General features: G+C 43.7%; 2 protein-coding genes across 4 annotated transcripts in view; both read right to left on the reverse strand.

Moving 5' to 3' along the window:
* The window catches only part of LOC139409821 (FSD1-like protein), a 70,953-nt gene extending 65,894 nt beyond the window's left edge, over positions 1-5,059 (reverse strand). For all 3 annotated transcript variants that reach the window (XM_071155206.1, XM_071155205.1, XM_071155204.1), the window contains exon 1: positions 4,969-5,059. In XM_071155206.1, coding sequence (XP_071011307.1) covers positions 4,969-4,983 — 15 coding nt within the window. In that variant the 5' untranslated portion in view covers positions 4,984-5,059. The remainder of the gene's footprint in view (positions 1-4,968) is intronic.
* A 1,860-nt stretch (positions 5,060-6,919) lies between these two features.
* Positions 6,920-14,388, reverse strand: LOC139409625 (leucine-rich repeat-containing protein 19-like). The gene is made up of 4 exons (XM_071155046.1): positions 14,290-14,388; positions 8,384-8,894; positions 7,992-8,198; positions 6,920-7,266 (listed from the first exon to the last, which is right to left on the reverse strand). Exons 1-4 carry the CDS (start codon positions 14,386-14,388, stop codon positions 6,920-6,922), a joined length of 1,164 nt encoding a protein of 387 aa, XP_071011147.1.
* Positions 14,389-14,657: the final 269 nt, after the last annotated feature.

Consider the following 14,657-nt stretch of genomic DNA (forward strand, 5'->3'; position numbering starts at 1 on the left):
GTACCACGGTGTGACCTCTCTCTCTCTCTCTAACAGTTATAATAGACCTGTACCAGTGTTACCTCTCTCTCTAACAGTTGTAATAGACCTGTACCACGGTGTGACCTCTCTCTAACAGTTATAATAGACCTGTACCACGGTGTGACCTCTCTATCTCTCTCTAACAGTTATAATAGACCTGTACCAAGGTGTGACCTCTCTCTCTCTCTAACAGTTATAATAGACCTGTACCACGGTGTGACCTCTCTCTCTCTCTAACAGTTATAATAGACCTGTACCACGGTGTGACCTCTCTCTAACAGTTATAATAGACCTGTACCACGGTGTGACCTCTCTCTCTCTAACAGTTATTATAGACCTGTACCACGGTGTGACCTCTCTCCCTCCCTCTCTAACAGTTATAATAGACCTGTACCACTGTGTGACCTCTCTCTCTCTCTCTCTCTCTCTCTAACAGTTATAATAGACCTGTACCACGGTGTGACCTATCTCTCTCTAACAGTTATAATAGACCTGTACCACGGTGTGACCTCTCTCTCTCTCTCTCTCTCTAACAGTTATAATAGACCTGTACCACGGTGTGACCTCTCTCTCTGTAACAGTTATAATAGACCTGTACCACGGTGTGACCTCTCAGTCTCTCTCTAAAAGTTATTATAGACCTGTACCACGGTGTGACCTCTCTCTCTCTAACAGTTATTATAGACCTGTACCACGGTGTGACCTCTCTCTCTCTCTCTCTAACAGTTATTATAGACCTGTACCACGGTGTGACCTCTCTCTCTCTAAAAGTTATAATAGACCGGTACCACGGTGTGACCTCTCTCTCTCTAACAGTTATAATAGACCTGTACCAGGGTGTGACCTCTCTCTCTCTCTCTCTAACAGTTATAATAGACCTGTACCACGGTGTGACCTCTCTCTCTAACAGTTATAATAGACCTGTACCACGGTGTGACATCTCTCTCTCTCTCTCTAACAGTTATAAAAGACCTGCACCACGGTGTGACCTCTCTCTCTCTCTAACAGTTATAATAGACCTGTACCAGTGTGACCTCTCTCTCTAACAGTTATAATAGACCTGTACCACGGTGTGACCTCTCTCTCTCTCTCTCTCTCTCTCTCTAACAGTTATAATAGACCTGTACCACGGTGTGACCTCTCTCTCTCTCTAACAGTTTTAATAGACCTGTACCACGGTGTGACCTCTCTCTCTGTAACAGTTATAATAGACCTGTACCACGGTGTGACCTCTCTCTTTCTCTCTAACAGTTATAATAGACCTGTACCACGGTGTGACCTCTCTCTCTCTCTCTCTCTAACAGTTATAATAGACCTGTACCACGGTGTGACCTCTCTCTCTCTCTCTAACAGTTATAATAGACCTGTACCACGGTGTGACCTCTCTCTCTCTCTCTAACAGTTATAATAGACCTGTACCAGTGTGACCTCTCTCTCTAACAGTTGTAATAGACCTGTACCACGGTGTGACCTCTCTCTAACAGTTATAATAGACCTGTACCACGGTGTGACCTCTCTATCTCTCTCTAACAGTTATAATAGACCTGTACCAAGGTGTGACCTCTCTCTCTCTCTAACAGTTATAATAGACCTGTACCAAGGTGTGACCTCTCTCTCTCTCTAACAGTTATAATAGACCTGTACCACGGTGTGACATCTCTCTCTCTCTCTCTAACAGTTATAATAGACCTGCACCACGGTGTGACCTCTCTCTCTCTCTAACAGTTATAATAGACCTGTACCAGTGTGACCTCTCTCTCTAACAGTTATAATAGACCTGTACCACGGTGTGACCTCTCTCTCTCTCTCTCTCTCTCTCTCTCTAACAGTTATAATAGACCTGTACCACGGTGTGACCTCTCTCTCTCTCTAACAGTTTTAATAGACCTGTACCACGGTGTGACCTCTCTCTCTGTAACAGTTATAATAGACCTGTACCACGGTGTGACCTCTCTCTTTCTCTCTAACAGTTATAATAGACCTGTACCACGGTGTGACCTCTCTCTCTCTCTCTCTCTAACAGTTATAATAGACCTGTACCACGGTGTGACCTCTCTCTCTCTCTAACAGTTATAATAGACCTGTACCACGGTGTGACCTCTCTCTCTCTCTCTAACAGTTATAATAGACCTGTACCAGTGTGACCTCTCTCTCTAACAGTTGTAATAGACCTGTACCACGGTGTGACCTCTCTCTAACAGTTATAATAGACCTGTACCACGGTGTGACCTCTCTATCTCTCTCTAACAGTTATAATAGACCTGTACCAAGGTGTGACCTCTCTCTCTCTCTAACAGTTATAATAGACCTGTACCTCGGTGTGACCTCTCTCTCTCTCTAACAGTTATAATAGACCTGTACCACGGTGTGACCTCTCTCTAACAGTTATAATAGACCTGTACCAGTGTGACCTCTCTCTCTAACAGTTATAATAGACCTGTACCACGGTGTGACCTCTCACTCTCTCTCTAAAAGTTATTATAGACCTGTACCACGGTGTGACCTCTCTCTCTCTCTCTAACAGTTATTATAGACCTGTACCACGGTGTGACCTCTCTCTCTCTCTCTAACAGTTATTATAGACCTGTACCACGGTGTGACCTCTCTCTCTAAAAGTTATAATAGACCTGTACCACGGTGTGACCTCTCTCTCTCTAACAGTTATAATAGACCTGTACCAGGGTGTGACATCTCTCTCTCTCTAACAGTTATAATAGACCTGTACCACGGTGTGACCTCTCTCTCTCTCTCTAAAAGTTATTATAGACCTGTACCACGGTGTGACCTCTCTCTCTCGCTCTCTCTCTAAGAGTTATAATAGACCTGTACTAGTGTGACCTCTCTCTCTAACAGTTATAATAGACCTGTACCACGGTGTGACCTCTCTCTCTCTCTCTCTCTAACAGTTATAATAGACCTGTACCACGGTGTGACATCTCTCTCTCTAACAGTTATAATAGACCTGTACAAGTGTGACCTCTCTCTCTAACAGTTATAATAGACCTGTACCACGGTGTGACCTCTCTCTCTCTCTAACAGTTATAATAGACCTGTACCACGGTGTGACCTCTCTCTCTCTCTCTCTCTAACAGTTATAATAGACCTGTACCACGGTGTGACCTCTCTCTCTAACAGTTATAATAGACCTGTACAAGTGTGACCTCTCTCTCTAACAGTTATAATAGACCTGTACCACGGTGTGACCTCTCTCTCTCTCTAACAGTTATAATAGACCTGTACCACGGTGTGACCTCTCTCTCGCTCTCTAACAGTTATAATAGACCTGTACCACGGTGTGACCTCTCTCTCTGTAACCGTTATAATAGACCTGTACCACGGTGTGACCTCTCTCTCTAACAGTTATAATAGACCTGTACCAGTGTGACCTCTCTCTCTCTAACAGTTATAATAGACCTGTACCACGGTGTGACCTCTCTCTCTAACATTTATAATAGACCTGTACCAGTGTGACCTCGCTCTCTCTAACAGTTATAATAGACCTGTACCACGGTGTGACCTCTCTCTCGCTCTCTAACAGTTATAATAGACCTGTACCACGGTGTGACCTCTCTCTCTGTAACAGTTATAATAGACCTGTACCACGGTGTGACCTCTCTCTCTCTAACAGTTATAATAGACCTGTACCACGGTGTGACCTCTCTCTAACAGTTATAATAGACCTGTACCACGGTGTGACCTCTCTCTCTGTAACAGTTATAATAGACCTGTACCACGATGTGACCTCTCTCTCTCTCTAACAGTTATAATAGACCTGTACCACGGTGTGACCTCTCTCTCTCTCTAACAGTTATTATAGACCTGTACCACGGTGTGACCTCTCTCTCTCTCTCTAAAAGTGATTATAGACCTGTACCACGGTGTTACCTCTCTCTCTCTCTCTCTCTCTAACAGTTATTATAGACCTGTACCACGGTGTGACCTCTCTCTCTAACAGTTATTATAGACCTGTACCACGGTGTGACCTCTCTCTCTCTCCCTCTGACTGAGTAATAGACTTAGAAGCTTAGATTGACAACACGTGTTCAAGACTAAACCCGTCCTTTTACTCTTCTCCCTCCCTTTATCCAGTACAAAAAGAGGACAGAGGCACATTATCCTCTTTTGATAGTCACTCCCTAGTTACACTGATAACAAACAATGCCACAAGATAAGCTCCTCTGGTTGCTATACAGTCCCTTGACAACAGACTTGAAACAAATTGTTGCATTTCAAAACAAATCGGATGCTTCTCTTCAGGGTGATCAATATTATCATGTTCCGAGATGGATGACAAAACCATGAGAACTTGACCACTACAATTAGCTTTTTTTTTGGGGGGGGGGGGGGGGGGGGGGGGGGGGGTCCTCACGTTGATGTTTTGCTGGTTAGTTGTTGCAATAACAGACTGTCTGATGTACACGCAGGCAAATAAACAATTATCCTATAGTAAAGACAGATCTGCTGTGACTGTCAAACTCTCAAAGCCATACTACTAGCAAGTAGGAAGTCAATCACTTTACAGAAGTGCACCTGTGTGCAATCATATTCTATCTCAACATCAATGTGTCATATCATTGAAAGGGTATAGAGTTGTCCCAGGAAATATGCGAATTGAACCACCAGCCTTTGAACGAATACAGAGAAGAAGTAAACGGCTCGAAAGAGACATAGTAGCCTTTCAGAAGATATCTAGTTTCCAGGTCAACAGATTCTTCACAAGCAGGCAACAAAGCTCATGTGAAAATGTGTCCACCCCTGAAAAGCCGCTGAACGCATATGGATGATTCACATTGACAAAATAACGGCTATGTTGAACTAATGTTGGAGATCGTTTCGACCGTCCAGTGACACACAACTATCACGTTGAGTAACCCCGCTGCTTCCAAGCTGGATACAATGTCGCCGATCAGAATCGATATCAGTTCACGATACACCGGGTGTACTTACTTTTTGAGAGTCCATACCGCGGACCGAAACACAACCGTAATCAAATCCAATGCATAGGCAGGCAGGCAGGCACGCCACGCTTTCTCCAAAGAAGAAGATTATCCCACTGGATGGTGGTCAGAGTTTAGTGTACATGCGCAATAGTTTGTTAACCCCCACCCTCATAAATGAGTCGAGCTTGATAACAACTGTAGAGTCATTGTGCCCTCCACTGGCCTGAAGATGACTTGCAGAAATGTCCAAGTCCACTTCCAAGTTCAGGCACGAGGATCAGGATTTTGCATATGGATCACTCTACTCTCAGGGATTTCCACAAAGTCTCGCGATAATGGTCGGTTGCTGTGGTTACGTCTGTTTTTTAATATTATTTTTTATTAACAAACAAATATCAACAAACAAAATAGGAATAGTCACACGCAAACCAGATTACATACAAACTATTTACATTGCCAGGAATCCTAAACAAACAAATCTCAATAAGAAAACACCTTTTAGTTGCCTTGTTGTTTTTCCTTTTAGTTAAAGTGGTGCCATATTGTTTAAATTCATTTATAAAGTGAAAAAAGTTAGGTTTTGAATCAGTTGAATTAGACCATTTGCATTTGTGAATATGAAATGTTCCTAATATTATTAAATCAAGTCAAATTGTATTTGTCACATGCGCCGAATACAACAGGTAAAGTGAAATGCCTTACACCTTACAGTGAAATGCCTTACAGTGAAATGCCTTACAGTGAAATGCCTTACAGTGAAATGCCTTACAGTGAAATGCCTTACAGTGAAATGCCTTACACCTTACAGTGAAATGCCTTACAGTGAAATGCCTTACACCTTACAGTGAAAAGCCTTACAGTGAAATGCCTTACACCTTACAGTGAAATGCCTTACAACTTACAGTGAAAAGCCTTACAGTGAAATGCCTTACAGTGAAATGCCTTACACCTTACAGTGAAATGCCTTACAGTGAAATGCCTTACAGTGAAATGCCTTACAGTGAAATGCCTTACACCTTACAGTGAAATGCCTTACAGTGAAATGCCTTACACCTTACAGTGAAATGCCTTACAGTGAAATGCCTTACAGTGAAATGCCTTACACCTTACAGTGAAAGGCCTTACAGTGAAATGCCTTACAGTGAAATGCCTTACACCTTACAGTGAAATGCCTTACAGTGAAATGCTTACTTACGAGCCCCTAACCAACAATGCAGTTAAAAAAATATATTTAAAAATGAAATAAAACACACCAAGACAGTCGTGAAGCTGAGCACGACAAAACCTATTCCCCCTCAGGAGACTGAAAAGATTTGGCATTAGGTCCTCATATCCTCAAAAAAGGTTCTACAGCTGCACCATCGAGAGCATCCAGACCGGTTGCATCACCGCCTGGTGTTCATCCCTTCATTCAGCCCTAACCCTAACTGTTTACATACTATATTCTTGTGGCTGAAAATACAGAACGACAGAGTTGTGGATGTCATATTCACAGAGAGACGAGAGTAAGTACTCAAATATCTATTTAATAAGACAAAACGTTGATTACCTAAACTATGTCTCCGGCAGTGGCCTAAATCACGACCTCAAAACACCTCACATGGTCGGTCCTTTCCCTGAATTACAACATTTTCAAAACTTGCAAATATTTACAAATGTACACAACTTTTAGGGGCACGTTTTTGTAAAAAAACAAAGGCCAAATAATAAATGAACATCAGCAGGCTATGCACGGTTTACGGACGGACAACCGTGGCCTTCTGATACTATCAGTGAATAGAGTAGAATTGGATAATTTATCGTCCATTATTTCAATGGAAAGGGATCATTTTGATGTCATAATACCCAAACTCAGGACTCTTGGCAGATTAGCCCAAGTGAGGACTAAGAGATGTCCAAATCAAATCAAACAGACATACACAACCAGAAGGCTGGGAGCAACTCAGAGAGCATTATGGTTATCTGTTGTCTTCATAGACCCCAGTCTCTATATAACGGTCCTCTATGTATCCATCCTCCTCATTATCCAACCCGTCTAGCCCGTGGTCCAGCTCATGGGCGCTGGTCTCCGTTTGCTCCGTGTCCAAGCTGAAACTTGAGTAGCGCCCCGTAGTGTACACGTCAGCATCCTCGTCATCTCTCAGCCGCTGGTGCCGGTAGTTGAACAGCAGCTTGTACCAGGACGGTGCCTTGACGGCACACACGATGAGCATAGAGGTGGTCAGGGCGATGGCTACCACACCCAGGAGAAACTTCCAGGTGTTCCCCACCACTGGCACCCCACTGCCACTGACTGGGCCCACACCTGAGCAAACAGCAACATCCAGGGGGGGTCACATACTTTTTTAACATTCTTCTGAGGTCTCCTCAGCAGGACGGAGGTCAATTCGAATTGAAGGCTGCCAATTCAGGAAGTACACTGAAATTCCAATTCAATATTTGGGAAAAGTGGGTTTCTATTTTCACTGACTTGTCAATAACCTGGAAAGTGTAATCTATTTATTTCATTATTGTTTTTCATGTTTGTCAATTTTCTATTTGAATTGACCCCAACCTTGCTCCTCAGGATATGGGGCCTCATCAGACCACATTGTCATAGAGTGATTTAACCTCCTTTCTCAGGGTAAGTGTGCTGGTCTAGGATCAGGTCCCCCTGACCTGTATGTGTAATCTTATTTATTATGATCTTAAAAGCAACACTGATCCTAGATCAGCACTCTTACTCTTAATGAATACGGACCCCGGAGTCACGTTTTGAACTCTCACGAGGTCTCCTTGGAGTGCAGCTGCTCTTGTCTAGATGACGGTTTCCTGCTGACTGAATCATAACTGAAGTCATCTACGACAGTATCAGTAGGTCACCTCATATGCTTCTGTTCTCAACAGTAGCTGTATTCAGTGTTTTAACCATCCAGCAAATCAAAGCTGTTTAGCTTGAAAAGTCTAGATCATATGATGTTGACAAGAGGAGACTATATCTACTGTAAGACCAAGTCAATTGATTTAATATATATATATTTTTTATCTTACTGGTTAAGACGAGGCTTGCATTTGTAGTAACTGCAAGTGACACTGAGTGTGTAGTGGTCTGGGCTGAGGTTGGCTTAGTGGTTGACTGAGTTGTAGGTGGCGGAAGTGTTGTTGTAGATGATGGCCCCGAAGAGCAGTTGGTACCGTTGTCCAGTATCCCTTTACCGGACTGGTCCTCAGGGCTGGCACAGGTGGCATTTGAGACTCCTGAAGAAATACACACATTGCGTTTTTATCAACATGAAGGCACACTCGGTAAAGCAGGCCTCCTTTAAACATTGGTGTCAGTAGATGTCAGCATGGCGTAAGTAAGGACCACAGCCAGGCAGTGAATGGGGAAGAAAATAGACCATGAGGATTACAAGCAAACAGAGAGAGAAAAAGATGCTTACTTATCTGAACCTTTGAGTCGGTAATCAATTTAATCCGGTTGAGAAATACACAAGAACAGTTCCAGGGATTTCCCTTCAGATCTAGCACCTTTAATGAATTGCTCTCCACAGAGATGTCAAACTCTCGCAGTGTGTTTCCTCCTAGCCTGAGGATAGACAGCTTCTTTAAATCATCCAGTAGATTTAGAGGTAGTGACTGTAGACGATTGTAGGACAGGTCCAGCTCCCTCAGGTTAACCAGGCCGGCCAACGCCTTTGGCTCCACTCTACTGATGTTATTGTGGGACAGGTTGAGGACCTCCAGCTTTGACATGGCCTCAAACAGCTTCCCTGGCAGGTCAGTCAACCAGTTACCATCTAGATGGAGCTCAATCAGATTGGAGTAGTTCTTCAGAGCAGCTTTATCAGCGCTGGATAACACTATGAGGTTATTGCTCAGAATTAGTTTGGTGATGGTTTGACTGTAATTTGAGGGTATGAATTGCAGTGTCTTGAAGCTACAGTTCACAACCTGTAAATAGGATGACAAGTTAGGTTGAAGTTATTATTCAAGATGTATGCTATTATCTCATCAAAAGTTTCCCTCTCACTAAGCAGTTCATAGTTTCCCTCTCACTAAGCAGTTCATAGTTTCCCTCCTCTCACTAAGCAGTTCATAGTTTCCCTCTCACTGAGCAGTTCATAGTTTCCCTCTCACTAAGCAGTTAATAGTTTCCCTCCCACTGAGCAGTTCATAGTTTCCCTCTCACTGAGCAGTTCATAGTTTCCCTCTCACTGAGCAGTTCATAGTTTCCCTCCTCTCACTAAGCAGTCCATAGTTTCCCTCTCATTAAGCAGTTCATGGTTTCCCTCCTCTCACTGAGCAGTTCATAGTTTCCCTCCTCTCACTGAGCAGTTCATAGTGTCCCTCCTCTCACTGAGCAGTTCATAGTTTCCCTCCTCTCACTGAGCAGTTCATAGTGTCCCTCCTCTCACTGAGCAGTTCATAGTTTCCCTCCTCTCATTCAGCAGTTCATAGTTTCCCTCTCATTCAGCAGTTCATAGTTTCCCTCTCACTAAGCAGTTCATAGTTTCCCTCTCACTAAGCAGTTCATAGTTTCCCTCCTCTCACTGAGCAGTCCATAGTTTCCATCTCACTAAGCAGTTCATAGTTTCCCTCTCACTGAGCAGTTCATAGTTTCCCTCTCATTCAGCAGTTCATAGTTTCCCTCTCACTAAGCAGTCCATAGTTTCCATCTCACTAAGCAGTCCATAGTTTCCCTCTCACTGAGCAGTTCATAGTTTACCTCCTCTCACTAAGCAGTTCATAGTTTCCCTCCTCTCACTAAGCAGTTCATAGTTTCCCTCCTCTCACTAAGCAATCCATAGTTTCCCTGTCACTAAGCAGTTCATAGTTTCCCTCCTCTCACTAAGCAGTCCATAGTTTCCCTCTCACTGAGCAGTTCATAGCTTCCCTCCTCTCACTAAGCAGTTCATAGTTTCCCTCCTCTCACTAAGCAGTTCATAGTTTCCTTCCCATTAAGCAGTTCATAGTTTCCCTCCTCTAACTAAGCAGTTCATAGTTTCCCTCCTCTCACTAAGCAGTTCATAGTTTCCCTCTCACTAAGCAGTTCATAGTTTCCCTCCTCTCACTAATCAGTTCATACTTTCCCTCTCACTAAGAAGTCCATAGTTTCCATCCTCTCACTAAGCAGTTCATAGTTTCCCTCTCACTAAGCAGTTCATAGTTTCCCTCTCACTGAGCAGTTCATAGTTTCCCTCTCATTCAGCAGTCCATAGTTTCCCTCTCACTAAGCAGTTCATAGTTTCCCTCTCACTAAGCAGTTCATAGTTTCCCTCTCACTAAGCAGTTCATAGTTTCCCTCTCATTCAGCAGTTCATAGTTTTCCTCCTCTCACTAATCAGTTCATAGTTTCCCTCTCACTGAGCAGTTCATAGTTTCCCTCCTCTCACTAAGCAGTTCATAGTTTCACTCTCATTCAGCAGACCATAGTTTCCCTCTCACTAAGCAGTTCATAGTTTCCCTCTCACTAAGCAGTCCATAGTTTCCCTCTCACTGGGCAGTTCATAGTTTCCCTCTCACTAAGCAGTCCATAGTTTCCCTCTCACTGAGCAGTTCATAGTTTCCCTCCTCTCACTGAGCAGTTCACAGTGTCCCTCCTCTCACTGAGCAGTTCATAGTTTCCCTCTCATTCAGCAGTTCATAGTTTCCCTCTCACTAAGCAGTCCATAGTTTCCATCTCACCAAGCAGTCCATAGTTTCCCTCTCACTGAGCAATTCATAGTTTACCTCCTCTCACTAAGCAGTTCATAGTTTGCCTCCTCTCACTAAGCAGTTCATAGTTTCCCTCCTCTCACTAAGCAATCCATAGTTTCCCTGTCACTAAGCAGTTCATAGTTTCCCTCCTCTCACTAAGCAGTCCATAGTTTCCCTCTCACTGAGCAGTTCATAGTTTCCCTCCTCTCACTAAGCAGTTCATAGTTTCCCTCCTCTCACTAAGCAGTTCATAGTTTCCCTCCCATTAAGCAGTTCATAGTTTCCCTCCTCTAACTAAGCAGTTCATAGTTTCCCTCCTCTCACTAAGCAGTTCATAGTTTCCCTTTCACTAAGAAGTCCATAGTTTCCCTCCTCTCACTAAGCAGTTCATAGTTTCCCTCTCACTGAGCAGTTCATAGTTTCCCTCTCATTCAGCAGTCCATAGTTTCCCTCTCACTAAGCAGTTCATAGTTTCCCTCTCACTGAGCAGTTCATAGTTTCCCTCTCACTCAGCAGTCCATAGTTTCCCTCTCACTAAGCAGTTCATAGTTTCCCTCCTCTCACTAAGCAGTTCATAGTTTCCCTCTCACTAAGAAGTCCATAGTTTCCCTCCTCTCACTAAGCAGTTCATAGTTTCCCTCTCACTAAGCAGTTCATAGTTTCCCTCTCACTGAGCAGTTCATAGTTTCCCTCTCATTCAGCAGTCCATAGTTTCCCTCTCACTAAGCAGTTCATAGTTTCCCTCTCACTAAGCAGTTTATAGTTTCCCTCTCATTCAGCAGTTCATAGTTTTCCTCCTCTCACTAAGCAGTTCATAGTTTCCCTCTCACTGAGCAGTTCATAGTTTCCCTCCTCTCACTAAGCAGTTCATAGTTTCCCTCTCATTCAGCAGTCCATAGTTTCCCTCTCACTAAGCAGTTCATAGTTTCCCTCCTCTCACTAAGCAATCCATAGTTTCCCTGTCACTAAGCAGTTCATAGTTTCCCTCCTCTCACTAAGCAGTCCATAGTTTCCCTCTCACTGAGCAGTTCATAGCTTCCCTCCTCTCACTAAGCAGTTCATAGTTTCCCTCCTCTCACTAAGCAGTTCATAGTTTCCTTCCCATTAAGCAGTTCATAGTTTCCCTCCTCTAACTAAGCAGTTCATAGTTTCCCTCCTCTCACTAAGCAGTTCATAGTTTCCCTCTCACTAAGCAGTTCATAGTTTCCCTCCTCTCACTAAGCAGTTCATAGTTTCCCTCTCACTAAGAAGTCCATAGTTTCCATCCTCTCACTAAGCAGTTCATAGTTTCCCTCTCACTAAGCAGTTCATAGTTTCCCTCTCACTGAGCAGTTCATAGTTTCCCTCTCATTCAGCAGTCCATAGTTTCCCTCTCACTAAGCAGTTCATAGTTTCCCTCTCACTAAGCAGTTCATAGTTTCCCTCTCACTAAGCAGTTCATAGTTTCCCTCTCATTCAGCAGTTCATAGTTTTCCTCCTCTCACTAATCAGTTCATAGTTTCCCTCTCACTGAGCAGTTCATAGTTTCCCTCCTCTCACTAAGCAGTTCATAGTTTCACTCTCATTCAGCAGACCATAGTTTCCCTCTCACTAAGCAGTTCATAGTTTCCCTCTCACTAAGCAGTCCATAGTTTCCCTCTCACTGGGCAGTTCATAGTTTCCCTCTCACTAAGCAGTCCATAGTTTCCCTCTCACTGAGCAGTTCATAGTTTCCCTCCTCTCACTGAGCAGTTCACAGTGTCCCTCCTCTCACTGAGCAGTTCATAGTTTCCCTCTCATTCAGCAGTTCATAGTTTCCCTCTCACTAAGCAGTCCATAGTTTCCATCTCACCAAGCAGTCCATAGTTTCCCTCTCACTGAGCAATTCATAGTTTACCTCCTCTCACTAAGCAGTTCATAGTTTGCCTCCTCTCACTAAGCAGTTCATAGTTTCCCTCCTCTCACTAAGCAATCCATAGTTTCCCTGTCACTAAGCAGTTCATAGTTTCCCTCCTCTCACTAAGCAGTCCATAGTTTCCCTCTCACTGAGCAGTTCATAGTTTCCCTCCTCTCACTAAGCAGTTCATAGTTTCCCTCCTCTCACTAAGCAGTTCATAGTTTCCCTCCCATTAAGCAGTTCATAGTTTCCCTCCTCTAACTAAGCAGCTCATAGTTTCCCTCCTCTCACTAAGCAGTTCATAGTTTCCCTTTCACTAAGAAGTCCATAGTTTCCCTCCTCTCACTAAGCAGTTCATAGTTTCCCTCTCACTGAGCAGTTCATAGTTTCCCTCTCATTCAGCAGTCCATAGTTTCCCTCTCACTAAGCAGTTCATAGTTTCCCTCTCACTGAGCAGTTCATAGTTTCCCTCTCACTCAGCAGTCCATAGTTTCCCTCTCACTAAGCAGTTCATAGTTTCCCTCCTCTCACTAAGCAGTTCATAGTTTCCCTCTCACTAAGAAGTCCATAGTTTCCCTCCTCTCACTAAGCAGTTCATAGTTTCCCTCTCACTAAGCAGTTCATAGTTTCCCTCTCACTGAGCAGTTCATAGTTTCCCTCTCATTCAGCAGTCCATAGTTTCCCTCTCACTAAGCAGTTCATAGTTTCCCTCTCACTAAGCAGTTCATAGTTTCCCTCTCACTAAGCAGTTTATAGTTTCCCTCTCATTCAGCAGTTCATAGTTTTCCTCCTCTCACTAAGCAGTTCATAGTTTCCCTCTCACTGAGCAGTTCATAGTTTCCCTCCTCTCACTAAGCAGTTCATAGTTTCCCTCTCATTCAGCAGTCCATAGTTTCCCTCTCACTAAGCAGTTCATAGTTTCCCTCTCACTAAGCAGTCCATAGTTTCCCTCTCACTGGGCAGTTCATAGTTTCCCTCTCACTAAGCAGTCCATAGTTTCCCTCTCACTGAGCAGTTCATAGTTTCCCTCCTCTCACTGAGCAGTTCATAGTGTCCCTCCTCTCACTGAGCAGTTCATAGTTTCCCTCCTCTCACTGAGCAGTTCATAGTTTCCCTCCTCTCACTGAGCAGTTCATAGTGTCCCTCCTCTCACTAAGCAGTTCATAGTTTCCCTCTCACTAAGCAGTTCATAGTTTCCCTCCTCTCACTAAGCAGTTCATAGTTTCCCTCTCACTCAGCAGTTCATAGTTTACCTCTCACTAAGCAGTTCATAGTTTCCCTCTCATTAAGCAGTTCATAGTTTCCCTCTCATTGAGCAGTTTCCCTCCTCTCACTGAGTAGTTCATAGTGTCCCTCATCTCACTGAGCAGTTCATAGTTTCCCTCCTCTCACTGAGCAGTTCATAGTTTCCCTCCTCTCACTGAGCAGTTCATAGTGTCCCTCCTCTCACTAAGCAGTTCATAGTTTCCCTCTCACTAAGCAGTTCATTGTTTCCCTCCTCTCACTAAGCAGTTCATAGTTTCCCTCTCACTGAGCAGTTCATAGTTTCCCTCTCACTGAGCAGTTCATAGTTTCCCTCCTCTCACTAAGCAGTTCATAGTTTCCCTCCTCTCACTAAGCAGTTCATAGTTTCCCTCCTCTCACTAAGCAGTTCATAGTTTCCCTCTCATTAAGCAGTTCATAGTTTCCCTCTCACTAAGCAGTTCATAGTTTCCCTCTCACTGAGCAGTTCATAGTTTCCCTCTCATTAAGCAGTTCATAGTGTAAACTCACCAGTCCTCCAGTAGTCACCAGTCTGTTCTCAGCCCCAGCTACTCCAGTAGTCAGCAGTGTGCTCGCCAGCCACACTAGCAGTAGTTCACTTGCAGCCATGTTCTTTTCCTTCAATGAATAATATGAAAGATAATAAATACCATAAAAAGCTATTGAGATTTCAGATCAAACTGAAGGGATATAGAAACAATAACAGAGTGTTTCCTTTCTTTTTCCCCGCTCACTCTGTAAGGCAATGATGAGACTGTCTGTCTGTCTGTCTGTCTGTCTGTCTGTCTGTCTGTCTGTCTGATGACACTGACGGTACAGGAGATCAGTCTGTCTGTCTGTCTGTCTGTCTGTCTGTCTGTCTGTCTGTCTGTCTGTCT

This window comes from Oncorhynchus clarkii, chromosome 5 (assembly GCF_045791955.1).
Source record: "Oncorhynchus clarkii lewisi isolate Uvic-CL-2024 chromosome 5, UVic_Ocla_1.0, whole genome shotgun sequence".
NCBI lineage: Eukaryota > Metazoa > Chordata > Actinopteri > Salmoniformes > Salmonidae > Oncorhynchus > Oncorhynchus clarkii.

Coding starts and splice junctions, on each gene's coding strand:
- LOC139409625 (XM_071155046.1), bottom strand. CDS start 14,388: ATGGCTGCAAGTGAACTACTGCTAGTGTGGCTGGCGAGCACACTGCTG. Junction 8,895..14,289: donor TGGTGACTACTGGAGGACTG/GTGAGTTTACAC, acceptor TCCTATTTACAG/GTTGTGAACTGTAGCTTCAA. Junction 8,199..8,383: donor CGACTCAAAGGTTCAGATAA/GTAAGCATCTTT, acceptor GTATTTCTTCAG/GAGTCTCAAATGCCACCTGT.